This window comes from Emys orbicularis, chromosome 2, assembly GCF_028017835.1.
Source record: "Emys orbicularis isolate rEmyOrb1 chromosome 2, rEmyOrb1.hap1, whole genome shotgun sequence".
NCBI lineage: Eukaryota > Metazoa > Chordata > Testudines > Emydidae > Emys > Emys orbicularis.
This window is the reverse complement of record NC_088684.1, coordinates 441,861-458,001: the sequence shown is the minus strand read 5'-3', so window position 1 is coordinate 458,001 and position 16,141 is coordinate 441,861. Positions and strand designations below refer to the sequence as shown.

Sequence of the window (16,141 nt, the reverse complement as noted above, 5' to 3'; positions counted from 1 at the left end):
CGACAGTTCCCCTTTCAGTACTACCCGCTGCAGTCTCCCCTTTAACCAGTTCTTTATCCACCTCTGGATTTTCATATCGATCCCCATCTTTTCTAATTTAACCAATAATTCCTCGTGCGGCACAGTATCAAACGCTTTACTAAAATCTAGGTAAATTAGATCCACCGCATTTCCTTTATCTAGAAGGTCTGTTACTTTCTCAAAGAAGGAGATCAAGTTGGTTTGGCACGATCTTCCTTTCGTAAACCCATGTTGTAATTTGTCCCAATTGCCATTCACCTCAAGGTCCTTAACTACTTTTTCCTTCAAAATTTTTTCCAGGACCTTGCATACTACAGAAGTTAAACTAACAGGCCTGTAGTTACCCGGGTCACTTTTTATCCCCTTCTTGAAAATAGGAACCACATTAGCTATTTTCCAGTCCATCGGTACCACCCCCGAGTTTACAGATTTATTAAAAATTATCGCCAAGGGGCTTGCAATTTCTCGCGCGAGCTCCTTCAATATTCTAGGATGAAGATCATCCGGTCCGCCCGATTTAGTCCCATTTAGCTGGTCAAGTTTGGCTTCCACCTCTGATACTTTAATGTCAATCGCCCCTCCTTTATTCCCCTCTGTCCCGCTCCCTCTATTCCTAAGCCCTTCATTAGCCTTGTTAAAGACCGATGCAAAATATTCATTTAGATATTGTGCCATGCTTAGATTGTCCTTAATCTCCACTCCATCTGCAAGCTTCAGTGGCCCCACTTCCTCTTTCTTTGTTTTCTTCCTATTTATATGGCTATAAAACCTCTTACTATTGGATTTAATTCCCCTCGCGAGGTCCAACTCTACACGGCTTTTGGCCTTTCTCACCGCATCCCTACATGCTCTGACCTCAATAAGGTAGGTTTCTTTGCCGATCTCTCCTCTCTTCCATTCTTTGTACGCTTTCTGTTTTTTCTTAATCGCCCCTTTGAGACGCCCGCTCATCCAGCTGGGTCTAATTCTCCTGCCTACTGACCGTTTCCCCTTTCTCGGGATACAGGCCTCGGACAGCTCGTGCAACTTCAGCTTGAAATAATCCCAGGCCTCATCTGCCTTTAGCTCTCTAAGTATGTTAGCCCAATCCACTTCCCTAAGTAGTTGCCTTAATTTATTAAAGTTGGCCTTTTTGAAATCGTAAACCTTAGTCACAGTTTTATTTCTGTTAATCCTTCCATTTAGTTTAAACCGAATTAGCTCATGGTCACTCGAGCCAAGGTTGTCCCCTACAACCATTTCCTCAACGAGGTCCTCACTACTCACCAGCACCAAATCTAAAATGGCATCCCCCCTCGTCGGTTCCGCTACTACTTGATGAAGGAATTCATCTGCTAGCACGTCAAGAAACATCTGAGCCCTATTATTGTTGCTAGCATTTGTTCCCCAATCTATGTCTGGGAAGTTAAAGTCCCCCATGATCACACAGCTCTTATTAGTTTTTACTTCCTTAAAAACATTAAATAGTTCTCTGTCCGCCTCCAGGCTAGATCCCGGCGGTCTATAGCACACCCCAAGCAGTATCTCAGGGGAGGCTCTAGTAGTTCTTTTACCCAGTGTAATTATTGCCCAGACAGACTCCGTCTTATCCATTCCATCACTTATTATTTCTTTACAGTTTACCTCATTATTGACATACAACGCCACACCCCCACCTTTACCTTTTTTCCGGTCATTCCTAAACAGCACATACCCTTCCATACCTGCACTCCAGTCATGACTACAGTTCCACCACGTTTCGGTTATTCCTACGATATCAGGTTTCATTTCTTGGACCAGGAGCTCCAATTCCTCCATTTTGTTACCTAGGCTTCTCGCATTTGTGTATAAACATCTTACCGTATGCTGTCTATCCTTTCTCCCATTAGTTATGCACTTTGGTACGGACCCCGTAGTGTCCATCCGCCCCCTCCTTCTTATGTCCAATTCCCTACCCTTACCTATATCTGTGCTTATCTCCTCGCCCTCTTTTTCAGTGTTGGAATCTGGCGTGGAGATCAACTGGACATCTCCCAACCGTCTCCCCCAAGTTCCTAGTTTAAAGCCCTTTTGATGAGATGAGCCAGCCTCCCTCCCAGAAGTCTATTTCCTTCCCTACTCAGGTGAAGTCCATCCCGCGAGAACAGCTGTCTGTCCCCGAAAGCCTCCCAGTGGCCATACATCCCAAAGCCCTTAAGAGACGTATTAAGGTCCGTCAGTGGAAGATGTGAGACTTGCACTTGCCTGGCTGCCAGCCCAGGGCCCCTTTCCCTAGGCCAAAGACCATTTTGATGTGAAATGAAGCAGCAGCAGCAACAGGAAGATGCTCCAGCTCCCTCCCTTGTCCCCAGACCAACTAGTGTCCCCCACACCGGACTAGCCACTCTTCCCCTACAACTGTTCCCGAATCCCCCAGCACAATAGGGGCCATCTCTCTGAAGTCAGGGAGACGGGATGAAGAAGCTGTGCATTGCAGTAGAATTCGGTGGCCACTCCCTGAAGGGAGGATTGCAAGATCTGTGACCCCCAGAGTGACATGCTGGGTGTGTGAGAGAGGAGGGAGGTGGTGAAAGGACACAGGCGTCTCCTTCTGGGGCTCAGCTTTGGGGTTGGCAGCCTGGCATTCTCTCAAGTGAATGGCAACAAGCTGTGCCATGCACCGTGGGAGGGAGAGGGGATGGTGCAGGGTGGCTCCCTCGGGGGAGCTCCCTAGGGAGTTGGAGTGTGTGGGGGCGCTCCCTGTGGGGTTGAGGTGTATGTGTGGGGGTTCCCTCTGGGGTCAGTGTGTGTGTGGGGTTCCCTGTGGGGTTGGTGTGTGTGAGAGATTGTGTGTGTGGTCGGTGTGTGTGTGGGGGGCTCCCTGCGGGGTTGGTGTGTGTGGGGGGGGCTCCCTGTGGGTCGATGTGTGTGTGTGGGGGGGCTCCATGTGGGGTGGTGTGTGTGGGGGGGCTCCCTGTGGGGTTGGTGTGTGTAGGGGGGCTCTCTATGGGGTCAGTGGGGGGCAGGGCCGGCTCTAGGCACCAGCAAAGCAAGCAGTTGCTTGGGGCGGCAGATTTGCAAAGGACGCAATAATCCAGCATGGGAGCTGAGAACCAACAGGGGGCCCTGGGAGCTGTAGTTCCTTGGTTAACTCCCTGCCTATAGAGCCAGCCCTGGAGCAGGGAAAGAACTACATTTCCCAGCATTCCCTTGGCACTAGCAAAAGGAAAGGGTGGGGGAAGGAGTATGGAACTGAAATCTGCAGCTTGCTGTGAATGGTAGGAACAGAGCCAGCTCTAGGTTTTTTGCCGCCCCTCCCCCCCGTATTGCCCCAGCCCTGGGCTCTCCCCTGCCCACACCCCCTGCTGCCCCAGCTCTGGCCCCAACCTGCACTCCCCTGCTGCCCCAGTCCTGGGCTCTTCCCCCCCCCGCACCCCCTGCCGCCCCAGTCCTGGGCTCTTCCCCCCCCCCCCGCGCCCCCTGCCGCCCCAGCTCTGGCCCCAACCTGCACCCTCCTGCTGCCCCAGCCCTGGGCTCTCCCTCGCCCACACCCCCTGCCTCCCCAGCTCTGGCCCCCACCTGCACTCCCCTGCCGCCTCAGCCCTGGCCCCCACCTGCACCCTCCTGCTGCCCCAGCCCTGGGCTCTCCCCCGCCCACACCCCCTGCCGCCCTAGTACTGGGCTCTTTCCCCCCCCCCCCCGCACCCCCTGCCGCCCCAGTCCTGGGCTCTTCCCCCCCCCCCCGCACCCCCTGCCACCCCAGCTCTGGCCCCAACCTGCACCCTCCTGCTGCCCCAGCCCTGGACTCTCCCTCGCTCACACCCCCTGCCTCCCCAGCTCTGGCCCCCACCTGCACTCCCCTGCTGCCCCAGTCCTGGGCTCTTCCCCCCCCCCCCACACCCCCTGCCGCCCCAGTCCTGGGCTCTTCCCCCCCCCCGCACCCCCTGCCGCCCCAGCTCTGGCCCCCACCTGCACCCTCCTGCTGCCCCAGCCCTGGACTCTCCCCCGCCCACACCCCCTGCCGCCCCAGCTCTGGCCCCCACCTGCACTCCCCTGCTGCCCTAGCCCTGGGCTCTCCCCCCACCCGCACCTCCTGCCACCCCAGCCCTGGGCTCTTCCCCCTCCCCCCCGCATCCCCGGCCGCCCCAGCTCTGGCCCCCATCCGCACCTCCTGCCACCCCAGCCCTGGGCTCTCCCCCGCCCACACCCGCTGCAGCCCCAGCTCTGGCCCCCACCTGCACTCCCCTGCTCCCCCAGCCCTGGGCTCTCCCCCCACCCGCACCTCCTGCTGCCCCAGTCCTGGGCTCTTCCCTCCCCCCCCACACCCTCTGCTGCCCCAGCTCTGGCCCCCACCCGCACTCCCCTGCTCCCCCAGCCCTGGGCTCTTCCCCCCACCTGTACCTCCTGCCGTCCCAGCCCTGGGCTCTCCCCCAAAAAAGGAATTGGGGGGACTAAATGGACGGTGCACCTCTCTATCTGAAGCCTAGCAAGGGAGGTATGTGGATCTCACTAGAATTTAAAATGAAAAGTAAGGGAGGGGAGGCTCTGGACCTAGGCAGCTTTAGATACAGTACCAGGCACTTAGGAGGATTTCCACTTCTGAGCCATGGAAGCAGAAATTGACTTTTCCTTTCCAGATATAGCTAATATTCAGAAAGGGAATCTAGCATCTGCCTTCCAGATTTGAACACCCTCAAACTTCAGGAGTGCTCAAGCTCAATTTGGGCAGCTGTTACTTCATTTCCCCCAAATCAAATATACTGATCCACTGTAACTTGCTGTAGAAAAAGTAGAATAAATTGAGCAAGAAATGCTTCCCAGTGGTTATTAGGACTGGAATTGCTATTTTCAACATCCATTGCTTTTTTTTTTTTTTTTTTTTTTTTTTTTTTAAGTTTTAGTTTTATTTGTTTAAAAGGAAGACCGTGATAGTGCATTCCCCATAGAAACAAAAAATGGAACAAAAGAATAATAAAGGCACCTCAACTTTTCCTCATTTATGTAGGACAGTCTTATAATATGCATCTAGATATCCTCCAGTCACACAAGCTGAAAATTGTTCCACTTTACTGCAGTTCTGTAACCATATGGGAACCAATCCTGTCTGTGTTCTGTGCACATCCAAAATTCCTGCTGAATGACCCGCCCTGGGAGCGAGTTACCAGTGACCCAGGGCTGGGGCGCCAGGAGGGTGCAGTTGGGGGCGGGGGGAGAGCCCAGAGCTGGGGTGGGGGGCAGCCAAAAATTTTTTTGCTTGGGGCAGCAAAAAACCTAGAGCCGGCCCTGGTGGGGGGGGGGGGGGGGGGGTTTCCCAGCGGGGTTGGTGTGTGTGAGAGATTCTGTGTGTGGTCGGTGTGTGTGTGGGGGGCTCCCTGTGGGGTTGGTGTGTGTAGGGGGGCTCTCTATGGGGTCAGTGGGGGATGTTCCCTGCGGGGTTGGTGTGTGTGGCGGTTCCCTGTGGGGTCGATGTGTGTGTGTGTGTAGGGGGGCTCCCTATGGGGTCGGTGTGGGGGGGGGGGGAGTTCCCTGTGGGGTCGGTGTGTGTAGGGGGACTCCCTATGGGGTCGGGGTGTGTGTGTGGGGGGGTCACTGAGGGGTCGATGTGTGTGGGGGCTCCCTGTGGGGTCGGTGTGTGGGGGCTTCTTGTGAGTTTTGGGGGGTGTTGGGGACTCCCCATGGGCCAGTCTCCCACCTTGACCCTGTCCCTGCCCAGGTGAACGGAGTGGGCCTGCACTGCGCGGAGCACCACGTGGCAGTGGAGGCGCTGCGTGGCTCAGGCAGCTCCGTCTCCATGACGGTGCTTCGGGAGCGGATGGTGGAGCCCGAGAACGCCATCACGGTTACACCGCTGCGGCCCGAGGATGATTACAGCCCACGAGAGCCACGGGGTGGCCTGTGCTTTCCAGAGCGGCCTGAGGGGGCGCCGCCCACAGACAGATTCTCCACCTGCCTCATGCGCAATGAGAAGGGGCTGGGCTTCAGCATTGCCGGGGGCAAGGGCTCCACGCCCTACAGGGCGGGTGACACGGTGAGCCAGCAGGGGGGCTTCGGAAGAGCACTGCCTGATGTCTCTGCAGGCTGGGGTCTCCCTGAGCCCCCGGGGGAGGGGAGCTCTGCCCTGTCTGTGTGCAGGGCAGGTGGGGGCGGGCAGGGGGGGTGTCTCCTTGAGCCCCCGGGGGAGGGGAGCTCTGCCCCGTCTGTGTGCAGGGCAGGTGGGGGCGGGCGGGCGGGAGGGGGGGGTCTCCCTGAGCCCCCGGGGGAGGGGAGCTCTGCCCCTTCTGTGTGCAGGGCAGCTGGGTGCGGGGGGAGGGGGGTCTCCCTGAACCCCTGGGGGAGGGGAGCTCTGCCCCGTCTGTGTGCAGGGCAGGTGGGGGCGGGCGGGCGGGAGGGGGGGTCTCCCTGAGCCCCCGGGGGAGGGGAGCTCTGCCCCGTCTGTGTGCAGGGCAGCTGGGTGCGGGGGGAGGGTGGTCTCCCTGAACCCCTGGGGGAGGGGAGCTCAGCCCCCATGTCGCAGGGCAGGTGGGCACGGCGGGAGGGGAGCTCAGCCCCAGATCTCTGCAGGCCGGGGGACAGGTGGCGTTTCCCTGCACTCCTATGGGGGTGTCGTTAGCTCTGTGCCAGGCAGAGGAGCTCAGGCGGGCAGGGGTGGGGGTGGGGCTGGCAGGGGTTGCCAGTGACATTCAGTCCTGGCTCCCTCTCCTCTCGGCTTGTGTATTCTGAGCTCTCGCTGAGTCAGGCTTTCCTGGAGCCAGAGGCTCCACGCAGGGTTTGGGGGACTGAGGAGTCCGAGGGCGAGGTGTGGAGTGGCGAGGGTCAGAAGGGGGATGGGGAGTGAGGGAGTGGTGTGATAGAGGGGCAGGGGGCTTTGGTCCCAGTGGGAAGGGGGCTCTGCCGCTGCTGGGAAGGGGTCTGGATGTGGTGGCGCTCCGGTGATGGGGTCGGGGCTGCTCTGACCCCCGTGGCTCTATTTCAGGGGATCTTTATCTCGCGGATCGCAGAGGGTGGTGCAGCCCATCGGGACGGGACGCTGCACGTTGGAGACCGGGTCATCTCGGTGAGTGCGTGGGGCCTTGGGGCAGCCATGGGAGGGAGGCGCAGTGCTGGTGAGTCTCGCCAGAAGCCTGTCGTTGACTGTTTCGGTTCATAGGAGTTAGGAAAGCAGATCCCACTGTCCCTCCTCGGCCCCTCCTCCAGGGGTCTGTCTCCTTGTCGCTTGACCTCTGGGCTCCTTTCCCAGCTCCTAGGGCCCAAGGGAGAGCAGCAGCTCCTGCTCCTGCTGTCCCAGCCTGTCACCAGCTTTGCCTGGCTCGTGGCAAGGCTGGTGCCCACCCTTACACAGTGAACGCTCGAACCACAATACCTTGGTGAGTCCCTGCAGCAGCGCTGGCTGCACTGGGGAGTTGCGGCCCGCTGATGCTTCACTGGGTAGGTGGGGTCTGCTCCCCCGTTGGGCTCTGCGAAGCAGCACTACATGGGGTTGGACACGTCTTCCCCTTAGGACCCTGTGGGTGCTGCCCCGGGAACCAGGGACTCTCGCCAGCATTGGTGGCAGTTGTTCCCTCCAGGGTCAGTGTAGGCTGTAGATGGAGAGGGGAGGGTTGTCAAGCCGAGCGTGGGGCCCAGGGGGACTTGGTGCAACCCTTTTTCCTGGTCTTTGATTTGAAGCTTTGGTCCCCAGTTCCTGCTGCTGCTTGTGCCAGTGACACGGATCCCACCTCTGCCTCTAACCTTGTACCTCTCTGCTAATCTGTGTCACTTGCGCTCCTTCCCGCCCCCTTTCCCCGAGCTCGCATGCTGCCTCTGGGTGAATGGAAGCTCCTGCATCTTGGTGTTGGTGGTGGGTTTCTACTCCGGCTGCTGCGGTAAGAGCAAGAGTTACTGCAGAGCTGGTGCGGGTAAGCACTGATACAGCCTTGTCAGTGCTGGCTTCTGTCTGCTCTATCCCTGGGCCTGGGGTCTGCGCTGTTTTCCCTTTCTCATGAAAACCCTTTGGAGCACTGGGCTGGACCTGGCACCATTTGTCCTCACATGGGGCTCGGGTGGCCCAGCATCTCTCCCTCTGTTCCTCCCTCCGTCCCTCCCTCCCTGCTCCTCTTCTTCTAGGCCTTCCAAAATTGAGCCATGGCCTGGACAGCAGCTGATCCCTGGGAGCTGCCTAGACTAGCTAGAGCCCTGTGGGGTGTCTCTGCATGCCGTGCTGTGAGGAGTGTGTAGCTGTAGCCACGTGGCACCCAAGGCCAGATCCACATGGTACCAGTTGGCACCCCCTGCAGTGGGGTCAGAAAGACTCTCGAGCTGTTTGTCAGACTGCAGTCTGTCTTCTCAGGGTGGGAAGATGAGGCCATTTCAGCATTCCTCAGTGTCAGCAGTGTGGGTAGGCTGCCCCCTCAGACCGTTCTCTGCATGGATCAGGGCTTGTAGGAAGGGTATTTGGTTTCAGTGCACACATAGGCCTTGCTGTCATCAATCATCTTGGTCAGTGGTTCTCAACCAGGGATATGTGTACCTCTGCGGGTATGCAGAGGTCTTCAAGGGGGTACATCAGCTCATCTAGATATTTGCCTAGTTTTACAACAGGTGACATAAAAAGCACTAGCGAAGTCAGTACCAAACTCAAATTTCATACAGACAATGACTTGTTTATACTGCTCTATAGACTACACTTTTGTATATTTATGTTTGATTCTGTAAGCAAGTAGATTTTAAGTGAGGTGAAACATGGGGTATGCAAGACAAATTAGACTCCTGAAAGGGGTACAGTAGTCTGGAAAGGTTGAGAGCCACTGTTCTTGGTGACATGATGCATGTGGTGTCATTGCTTGTATAGAAAAAGTAGCCTCCTCTTCCTCCACTGGCCCATTCCTGCTCGTGTGAGCCTATTGCCCATGCTTAAGTATGCACAGTAACAAGAGACTGCAGTGCTGAGCATCAGAGTCTAGCACTTGGGACCATGGGGATGAGTGCAGTATCAGTCCATAGAGAGAGATCCTTTCCTCCTCCAGCCTGACTGCTGCTTTCCTGGTCTGGGCGTTGCACAGAGCTCTCTGCATTTTAGCAACGGCTTTTGCAGGCCATGGCCTCTCCAGCAGCTGTTTGGGGGGATGGATAGCTCAGTGGTTTGAGCATTGGTCTGCTAAACCTAGGGTTATTAGTTCAGTCCTTGAGGGAGCCATCTGGGGCAAAAATCAGTCTGGGGATTGGTCCTGCTTTGTGCAGGGGGTTGGACTAGATGACCTCCTGAGGTCCCTTCCAACCCTGATATTCTATGATTCTAAACACTGCCACTATGCCTTTTACCCTCCTGCAGTGCAGGGTGGCTATGTTGCTGCTAGGATGGCATCTCCCCACGGGAGCATCCAGTGGCCCTGTGGGCTGGGATTCCATCCCCACCTGCTAAGTGTCTGTAGACCCATGGCGTTCCTACTTCCTGACTGTTCTGTGGAGCTCTGTGAATTGGAGCCTGTGCAGAATGCCCAGGAGCCAGTGCCCCGTGGTTCGCCTAGGTTGGCCCTGTGGGACTGCTGTAACTGTTGGAGTGGATGTTTCTAATTCTTCCTTGAAGGTTTGATGACTTGCTCTCAGCCTCCAAAATATGAGAATCCAGGTCAAAACGCAGCACCTTGGCCAGCGAGAGGCCGCATGTTAATCTGTTTCTTACAAAGATTTCAACTGGGCAGCACCTGCCTGTCCTTACTGGGCAGGTTTTCAGTAGGTGACAGTCCTGGAATGCACAAGTGTGAGTTTGTGACCACCACCAGGGTCTGAATGAGGCAGTCAGGCAGACCTTGGCATGCTGCGGGCAGGAGACAGGCAGGCTGCCTCTGAGTGCTGCAGGCAGGCAGATGCCAGTACACGGCTCTGTGAGAAAGAGCAAGCACCCAATGCCCATGGTGCCAGCTGGGGGTATCAGTTCTTAGGCCTTAGCTCCCTCCAGTCCTAAGGGGCCTATATTTTCCTGAGAAAAGAAATACAGCGCAGCTTCCTACTCTCATCCCTGTCCTCAAAACCTCCTCTGCACCCTTCTTCTGCGGGAGGCCTGCCCTCTGCTGGGGGGGCTTTGAGCATGTGGACTGAGGGACCCAATCAAGGTCTTTTTCCAAACTTAACACCCCCAAAACATGCCTGTGGTTGGCTACTAACTCTCCAGTCCTCACCCCTGTTCTGACCAGTCTTTCTCCTTCGTTGTGAATTATATCCCTGATCAATGGCTGTGTGTGTTAGAAAGTAACCAGAACCCTCTTGAAGCTGGAGGGGACAGGCCAGAGGAGATGGAATGAAGGGCAGAAGACATATAGGAGTGGGAACGGAGGGCAGGGACCCCAGGTCGTGGTGGGTGGTACAGGATTGGGGACACAGGGTAGGGAGTTGGGGTGGGGGGGAACTGAGGAGGTACAGGATTGAGGATGGAGGGCAGGGAGCCCAGGAGGGGAAGGTACCGGACTGGGGACACAGGGCAGGGCCTCGGACAGAGAGGGGTCCCTGGATTTTGGGGGAGGCAGAGGGCAGTCAGTTGGCAGCAACGGAATTGGGGATGGAGCAGATGGAAGTGAGAGGGCAGTGGCAGCTCTGTGCTTACACAGAGATGGAGATTGGGCTCTGGTCACTGGGAGATATAGCAGGGGGCCATAGCCTCCCTGTGGCATGGGACCACGTAGGGAGCTGCTTGCACAGAAAGCAGCTGGTAGCTCTCCCTTTCCCTGGGCATTGGGCAGCCTCGCCTGCTCTTACCGGCCCTGCTCTGTCTGGCCATGACAGGACTGGGCTGAGGTTACAGAGGAAAACTTGCTCTGTGCGTGAGCACAGCCCCCTGAGCTGCAGCCTGGGTCCAGGATGAAGAACAGTGCTCAGCAGGCCAAGGGTAGTTCGCAAAGCCAGACCTCAGTCCAGGGAGCCTGTGCAGCTGCCGCAGGTGTGTCCGGTGCAGCTGGTGGGTCTTGGCCCCTGGTGGCCCCCGGGAGCTAGTAGCTGGCTTTATTCTTCCCCCCCCCCACCCCCCCCCCCACCCCCCGAGCCTCTTGCTTTGTATGTGTTTGGGGTGGGCTCTCTCCCCATCCCTGGTACTCAGTGTGATCGGAAGAGTCTGCACCGAGAGGGCCCTCCTGGACTGCTCACTGTGAGGGCAGAGGGAGAGTCCCTCCCATCCATGTCTGTGGTGTGGTCAGAAGGAGAGCCCTGCACTTCCAGTATTCCTCTTGACTGGGCTGGAAAATGGCTCCGGGGAGGAGGTGATGGGGTAGGTAATGAAGATGGGAGCCAGGGATGTCAGGAGGTGCCTCACCTCAGGCTTCTTTGGTACAAGCTCCTGTGGCTCAGGTGGGGTGTGAAGTTTGCTCTCTGGAGTGGGTAGTGCCAGGTCTGGTGAGGGTGAGGATGAAGCTGGTTGTGGGCAGTGTCACCGGGATCCACATATCCCACTGAGGCCTGCTGGAAGGATGCTTCAGGCCCAGTAACATTTCCAGCCAGCCCTTTGGAGCCCAGACCCTGCTTGTCCGGGGCATTACAAGGCTGTGGCTCGTTTCAGAGCAAAGTTGTAGCCCTTTTGGTTCCCCAGGGCCCCTTGGCAGGCTTTGCTGTGGCAGATTGGAGGAAACATGGGTTTATTACACCTAGGAGGGCAGTACCCAGTGGTGATGAAGGGCCACCATGAGCCATCCTGAGGGGTGGGAAATGAGGCACCCCATGAGGGCCAACTCATCTCCCACTCTGCTTGCTGTGAGAGGCAGAGGCTCATTACTACACCCAGGGTGGCCTGGCATGTTTGGGCTCTGCCCTGGGGGAATGGCAGGACCAGGAGGTGCTTCAGAACTACTGTGTCCACAAGAATAATAACTGAAGAGTTTATTGCTTGAGCAATAATTTTCCTTCTGAATGTGGCAATCTCCTGCCGGGAAGCGTCTCTCTAGCCTCTTCCCACGCTGGGATCTTCCTGTCCCTCATTCCTGTAGTGTGGCCCCTTGGACCTGGCATTTGTGATCTTGCAGGAAAGCTGGGGTGTGGGAGTCTGTGCAGAGCCAGTGCAGGGTGAGGCGCAGTTTCCTGGGTACTTATTAAACAGGAGCAGAGTTGTGGGGATGGCTAGCTTGTGTGATGGGACTCCAGGAAACTGGGTCTTGGTCCTTAGCTGCTGTGCTCCCCTGATACATTGCTGAGGCACTGGCTGCTACTCTGGGCTCTGCTATGTAAGGTGGTGGGAGGGGCATTGATGGGCAGCTAGATGGCTGGCTAGAAGAGGGATTATGGACAAGTCGGGTATCGGCAGCTACTCAGGGCTCCGCCATATAGGGAAGGGTAGTGTTGGTGAGGCACATGGTGGTTTGGCTCAGGACAGTGGGGGACAGGGTGCTGGGCAGATCTCCCAGTGGGATGGGGTCCCTTGTGACGCTCAGCAAGGTGCCTGGCAGGGCAGGGTGTACTGGGGTGATGTGCTGACACTGGGTTTGCGGGTTGTTCTAGATCAATGGGGTAGACATGACAGAAGCCAGGCATGATCAGGCAGTAGCGCTGCTTACCGCATCCTCCCCCACCATCGCGCTGCTGGTAGAGAGAGAGGGTGCACAGCAGCTCAGCGAGGGAGACTCACCAGTGGTGCAGCGAGTGCGCACGCACTCCCCACCACCACCTCCCAGCCATGGGGAGAGCCCGCCCGAGGAGACGCCTCTGCTGCAAAGGAACCATCTGCCCAAAGGCCTGGAGGACCAGTACCCCATTGAGGTAAGGTTGGCTGTTGGGATTTGGGGCTTTGGCCCGGTGCTCTGTTAATTGGACAGGATTGGGGTTCCGAGCTGTCCCTCAAAGGACTGGCCACCATGTTGTCGGGCTGTTGGGAAGTGGCTGGGTCTTCCATGTGTTGCGGGAGCCTCCTTGACGCTCATTCCCAAGCAGGGTCTCTGTGTCTGGGGGGAGATTTCTAGTCACAGTCACTGCTTGGTACTCCTTGCCCTCTCCCTGGCTGTATGCTCTTTGTTCCCTGCAGGAGATCTGTCTGGTCAAAGCTGGGGGGCCCCTGGGGCTCAGCATTGTTGGAGGCAGTGACCATTCGAGCCACCCGTTTGGGATTCATGAACCAGGTGTCTTTATCTCAAAGGTAGGGACCCATGTGGGCAGCCCAGTCTGGGCATGTCTGAGGGAATGTGGCCATTGGGGATGGAGTCTCTAGAACATGGAGACTGGAGGATGGAAATGACTCAAGGAAGCTTGGGGGTTGGGGAGAAGGTAGTGGGTGGAACCGTCTTGCTTTGAGGCATGAGAGTTTGCATGTGGAAACTTTTGATTCCCTGAGCTGCTTCTCCATGACTTGGATCAGCAGGGCAGTGGGAGGAGTCTGTGGGGAGGGTGTCACAGGGTGTTTGGCAGCTCAGGGGGGCAGTGGGAGGAGTCTGGGGAGGGTGTCACAGGGGGGTTGGCAGCTGAGGGGGCAGTAGGAGGAGTCTGTGGGGAGGGTGTCACAGGGGTGTTTGGCAGCTGAGGGGGGGCAGTGGGAGGAGTCTGTGGGGAGGGTGTCACGGGGGTTGGCAGCTCAGGGCAGTGGGAGGAGTCTGTGGGGAGGGTGTCACAGGGTGTTTGGCAGCTGAGGGGGCAGTGGGAGGAGTCTGTGGGGAGGGTGTCACAGGGGTGTTTGGCAGCTGAGGGGGGGCAGTGGGAGGAGTCTGTGGGGAGGGTATCACAGGGGGTTGGCAGCTGAGGGGGCAGTGGGAGGAGTCTGTGGGGAGGGTGTCACAGGGTGTTTAGCGCTGGGGGGGCAGTGGGAGGAGTCTGGGGAGGGTATTACAGGGTGGTTGGCAGCTCAGGGGGGCAGTGGGAGGAGTCTGTGGGGAGGGTATCACAGGGGGGTTGGCAGTTCAGGGAGGCAGTGGGAGGAGTCCATTGGGGTTTCCTAGGGAAGCTCTGCCATTCATCTCCCTGCTGGGTAGGATCTGCTCAGGGTGTGTATGGCTACATCAGCAGCTCTGCTAGGAGGTGGATATCTGCTCCCACCAGAGTCCCTTTCCAGCCTTAACACCAGTGGCTCGCTGCAGGTCATTCCCCATGGGCTGGCATCCCGCAGTGGCCTGCGAGTAGGGGACAGGATCCTGGAGGTCAATACTATTGACCTGCGCCATGCTACCCACCAGGAGGCTGTGAACGCCCTGCTGTCCAGTACACAGGAGCTGAGCATGTTGGTGAGACGAGATCCTCCGCCACCTGGCATGCAGGTAGGTTCTGAGAGGAGAGAGGAACCCAAGTGGGAGCAGCAGCCCTGGTCTGGGTACATCCTGGCAACACTACTGACAAAAGCGCATGTAGGAAAATTCACGGACACTGCCCTTGGAACTCCCCATTAGGAAATGCAGTAAGTGGAGGTGGGGAAACCGGAGCAGGAGCAGAGCTCCCTTGTATTCAGGTCTTTACTAGTATTAAATGGCCCTGCTCCTGGGGGGAGACAGTTTGAGTGGGGCTGTGCCCTTGCTCCCCAGGGGGCTCTGTCCTCAGGCAGGCAGTCCCTGCTCCATCTGAGCTTAGATGGAAGGCTGGATCAGAGGTGCAGTTCTACAGCTGGATGAAGTTTCCCCTCTCTCTTGGTGGCAGGAGCCAGTCTCAGATGAGCAGGCAGGTACCCAGCCTGGGACTGGCAAGAGTTCATTGTTACACCCAACAGTCACTGTGGCTGGAGGCTGGATGGGGTTCAGTCCTCTTAGACCCAGAACTGGGAGAGGAATACAGGAAAGGAGAACCATAACAAACCCATCAGGCCAAAGAAGGTGGAAACCACAGAGCTGGCCCTTTCCTGGCTATTCTGTGTATGGTCTGCTACCAGCACCAACAATCCCCCCCCCACCCCCACCCCCGATCAGCGTCTGTCAGCCACATTTTCAGCCCAAACTAAATCAAATTGGAGACAGAGACCTTTTTGTGTCCACAGGAAATCTGCATTGAGAAGGCTCCTGGAGAAAAGCTGGGCATCAGCATTCGGGGGGGAGCGAAAGGCCACGCTGGGAACCCCTTTGACCCCACCGATGAGGGCATCTTCATCTCCAAGGTAACAGACTCAGGGTGCCCTCCACAGAGCAGGGACTGATAGACAGGACGCAGAAAGGAGTTCCTGTGGGAAATCAGCCCTCCTCCCAGTTCCCATGTGGTCTCCCTGTTTGATCCCACTTCTCCCCATGTAAACATGCATGCAGGTTCCTTCCCGCTAGACCCCACACAGTGTGCTTAAGTTCCCCCCAAGCCTCCACCTCCCATGGAATGTCTGGGTGCTCATTCGCTTTCCTTACCAGTCGCTCTCCCTGCTCTGAGGGATGGCATGTGAGTGCTGTCCCCCGGCCCCCCGAGGAATTGTGCAAGCATTTTCCTGCTCCCCCCATGAGGAATGGCATGTGAGTCATCTTCTTTTCACACACTTCCCCCACCATGCCAAGGAGTTATGGGTGAGTGCTCCCCACCCCCTGCGCGCTGAGGAGTTGTGGGTGAGCGCTCTTCCCGGCATCATGGGCAGGCACTCCCCCTATGCCCGCCGTTGTGCTGTCACACACGAGCCCCTCCCCCCCGCCATGCTGAGGAGTCAGGCGTGTATGTGCTCTCAGAGAAATCACGTGTGATCCCTCTCCCTGCCCACTCCCCGCCCCAGGAATGGCATGCAATCACTCCCCTTTCCCACTCTCCCCAAGGAATTGCATAAGTGCTCTCCTTTCCCAATCCCAACATCTCTCTCTTGTGCTCATTCTCCTTCCCTTCCCTCCTGCATAAACCCATGGGCACCTGCTTTCCCTCCTGCCTGCATGCAGTGTCCTCTCTTCCACTCCCTTCCCTCCCCCGACTCCCTGCGCATTCTTCTTCTCCCCCTCCCCATTCTCAGCCCTTTGTCCCTTCCAGGTGAGCTCCTCTGGGGCTGCTGCCAGGGATGGCCGGCTGAAGGTGGGGCTGCGGATCCTGGAGGTGAATCACCAGAGCCTGCTGGGAATGACGCACACAGAGGCAGTGCAGATCCTACGCAGTGTGGGGGACAAGCTCCTTGTGCTTGTGTGTGATGGCTTTGACCCCAAGGCCGCGGCTGCCATTGAGGTGAGAGCCTGGGGGGGGGGGGGGGGGGGAGGGAAGGTAAGGCCAGCGCCAGGAGGAGCCCTGTGGCTGACAGGTTCCTCCATAAAAACACTGTCTTCATGTATGTATGGAGTGACCCTCG

At 57.4% G+C, this 16,141-nt stretch overlaps 1 protein-coding gene across 1 annotated transcript in view; it reads left to right on the top strand.

Moving 5' to 3' along the window:
* SCRIB (scribble planar cell polarity protein) overlaps positions 1-16,141 on the top strand; it is a 195,944-nt gene that overhangs the window by 88,984 nt on the left and 90,819 nt on the right. Inside the window, exons 19-25 of the mRNA XM_065397800.1 lie at positions 5,693-6,007; positions 6,953-7,033; positions 12,433-12,690; positions 12,953-13,063; positions 13,995-14,171; positions 14,879-14,995; positions 15,832-16,020. Of these exons, the coding sequence (XP_065253872.1) occupies positions 5,693-6,007; positions 6,953-7,033; positions 12,433-12,690; positions 12,953-13,063; positions 13,995-14,171; positions 14,879-14,995; positions 15,832-16,020 (1,248 nt within the window). The remainder of the gene's footprint in view (positions 1-5,692; positions 6,008-6,952; positions 7,034-12,432; positions 12,691-12,952; positions 13,064-13,994; positions 14,172-14,878; positions 14,996-15,831; positions 16,021-16,141) is intronic.